The sequence below is a fragment of the Neophocaena asiaeorientalis genome, unplaced genomic scaffold, assembly GCF_003031525.2.
Source record: "Neophocaena asiaeorientalis asiaeorientalis breed wild unplaced genomic scaffold, Neophocaena_asiaeorientalis_V1.1 scaffold757, whole genome shotgun sequence".
In the NCBI taxonomy this organism is placed as follows: domain Eukaryota; kingdom Metazoa; phylum Chordata; class Mammalia; order Artiodactyla; family Phocoenidae; genus Neophocaena; species Neophocaena asiaeorientalis.
The window spans coordinates 459799-462312 of NW_020172686.1; the positions used below are offsets into that span (position 1 = coordinate 459799).

General features: G+C 66.4%; 2 protein-coding genes across 2 annotated transcripts in view; one reads left to right on the plus strand and one right to left on the minus strand.

Annotated features, from left to right (window-relative positions):
• The window catches only part of DDX51 (DEAD-box helicase 51), a 5705-nt gene extending 5691 nt beyond the window's left edge, over positions 1-14 (minus strand). The window contains exon 1 of the mRNA XM_024739911.1: positions 10-14. Coding sequence (XP_024595679.1) covers positions 10-14 — 5 coding nt within the window. The remainder of the gene's footprint in view (positions 1-9) is intronic.
• Positions 15-52: 38 nt separating this feature from the next.
• Positions 53-2514, plus strand: part of NOC4L (nucleolar complex associated 4 homolog) — a 4945-nt gene continuing 2483 nt past the window's right edge. Inside the window, exons 1-9 of the mRNA XM_024739912.1 lie at positions 53-97; positions 187-307; positions 802-908; positions 1175-1282; positions 1454-1603; positions 1687-1786; positions 1865-1899; positions 2219-2269; positions 2352-2463. Coding sequence (XP_024595680.1) covers positions 53-97; positions 187-307; positions 802-908; positions 1175-1282; positions 1454-1603; positions 1687-1786; positions 1865-1899; positions 2219-2269; positions 2352-2463 — 829 coding nt within the window. The remainder of the gene's footprint in view (positions 98-186; positions 308-801; positions 909-1174; positions 1283-1453; positions 1604-1686; positions 1787-1864; positions 1900-2218; positions 2270-2351; positions 2464-2514) is intronic.

The window sequence follows — 2514 nt, forward strand, 5'->3', positions numbered from 1 at the left end:
TGGAAGAGCGCCATGCCACCCGCCGCGCGCCAGTCCGGCCCGACGCGCCACGATGACGAGGGGGCGGGGCGCGACGTCATCAGGCGCCGGCGGTGACGTCAGTGGAGCGCCGGGAGGCGGAGCCAGGAAGGGGGGCAGGGGCCACAGCTCCAGGCGGGGCACCCCGCGACCGGCATCTCCCCGCAGTCTGAGGACCAGGAGGAGGTCCACGAAGCGGTGCGTGCATGCAGCCGACTTTTCGGGGCCCTGCTGGCCCGCGGAGAGCTGTTTGTGGGCCAGCTGCCCTCTGAGGAGATGGTCATGGCAGGTCAGTGTCCAGGAGGGCCTGGTCTCTGACAAGGTTAGAGGGGGATCTTGCTAACATGGGATGAGCCCCCCCCCCCCAAAACTCCATCATAGGCCACGCGGGTCGGTGGGATCGGGAGATGGTGTTTGGGGGAAGGGGTGGGTAGTAGGGACGTTGAAGCCAGGTGTAAGTAAAGGTTGGGTGGGGTGTAACTGTTTGTCTTGTTTTGTGCCTCTTGTGGGATTTGATGATGCGTATAGTTGACCGTCAATTCCACGGAGGTTTAGAGTTATGTGTCTCAGTCCTTGGCGTGTCTGGGTCTTGGGGTGAAAGGAGAGAGGATCCTGCCTGGGGGAACGTGCTGGTCCTGCCCCAGGTCTGGAACCACAGTGACTCGTTTTCACTTATTCCTCGGCTGGGCTGAGTAGAGGGCAGGGGGAGGGTGGGGCTGGGTCCCGTCTGGCGTGTGCGGGTGCGGGCGTCGGTGTGGGCTGACCGCCCTGCCCCACCTGCAGGGTCCCGGGGGGCCACTCGCAAGTACAAGGTGTGGATGCGGCACCGGTACCACAGCTGCTGCAACCGCCTGGGGGAGCTCTTGGCTCGCTCCTCCTTTCGGATCAAGGTGAGTCTGGCCCGCTAGCCTTGCTTGCCCGCGCAGGGGTGTGCGAGGGGCCTGGGGCCGTGGCTGCAGGTGCTGGTCCAGGTGAGGGTGCTGTCTCTTTCTGTGGCTGGTTCTTCTGGGTGTGGCTGCATCCGTCCTGTCTCCTGATTCTCACAGGAGCTTTAGCTTGAGGGTGTTCAGGCCTGAGGGCCGGGGGAGCTCTGTGGGCCTGTCTGCAGGGATGACATGTGGCGGGCGCCTCGCGGTCCCTTTGCCACCCCTCCTAGGAGCTGGCCCTCAGCACCCTCATGAAGTTCGTGCAGCTGGAGGGTGAACACCCCCTGGAGAAGCCCAAGTGGGAAGGCAACTATCTGTTCCCCTACCAGCTCTTCAAGGTGAGGCCCAGGCTGCCCGCTTGCGGGTCTCCCCGACTGCCTGTGGGTTGTGGGGGTTGGGGGGACTCTGGAAGCCCCCCCCCCCAGACTCTGCTATGTGAGCTCCACACCTGGGCCGCCTGTCCTGGGGGTCAGAGAGGTGCTCACCACCTTGTTCCCCCTCCCCCACAGTCGGTGGTAGGAGGCCTGCTCTCTCCAGAAGAGGACCGCTCCCTGCTGCTCTGTCAGTTCCGGGAGTACCTGGAACACGACGACATCCGCTACCACACGATGCAGGCCGCGGCGGACGCCGTGGCCCGGGCCGCTGATGGGCGCCCTGAGGTGAGCCGCCTGGGTCCGGGGAGGATGGGGGCAGGGGGTGACGGGCACACGGCGTCCAGGTGCTCAGGCCAGGTCTGCAGCAGGTGCCCCTCGCTTTTTGGAACAACGCCTTCACGCTGCTGTCCTCCGTGAGCCTGCCCCGCCAGGAGAGCGTCCCCTCCAACTTCTACGTGAAGCACGCGGGTAAGCGCCGGGTGGAAGGGCGGGAGGGCAGGGGCCCGGCCTTCTCCCGTGTCGGGTGACCCCTCGCTTTATCTGCAGAGCTCTCGGACAAGTGGAAGGTCGTTCATCTGAGGGTGAGACGCCCTGGGTGGGTGGTGGCCTCCCTGGGAATCCCCCGGTCCTGGGCTAGCGCCCCCTTCCTGGCCTTGTCAGCCACCGGGCTCACAGGAGGCCCCGAGGGCCCAGGCACGGCTCCCGGAGGTCAGAGGCGGCCTGCCCAGACCTCTCTGGGGCTGAGTGTCATTGCCAGGGCGGCTGTGAACACAGGGCCTGTGGCCGAGAGGGAGGTGTTCTCTCGCTGGGGTTTCTTAGGCCCTGGCTCCGTACCGGAGGCAGGAGGAGAGGGGGCGATTGGGAGCGTGGGGCACGCCCACCCTTGCCGCTTCCCCGCAGGAGCACAGGAAGGCCTTCCAGCAGATGTGGCTCGGCTTTCTCAAGCACCAGGTAGGGGTGGGGGAGGGACCCCAGGGCTGGGCTCCAGCAAGCGGGGCGGGCCGCACCCGACCTGACCTGCTGCTTCCGGCAGCTGCCTCTCCGTGTCTGCAAGAAGGTGCTGGTGATCATGCACGACTCCATCCTGCCTCACCTGGCGCAGCCCAGCCTCATGATCGACTTCCTCGCCCGCGCCTGTGACGTCGGTGAGCAGGGAGCGCCTGGCGGGCCCCGGAGCCGGGAGCAGAGGACCCAGG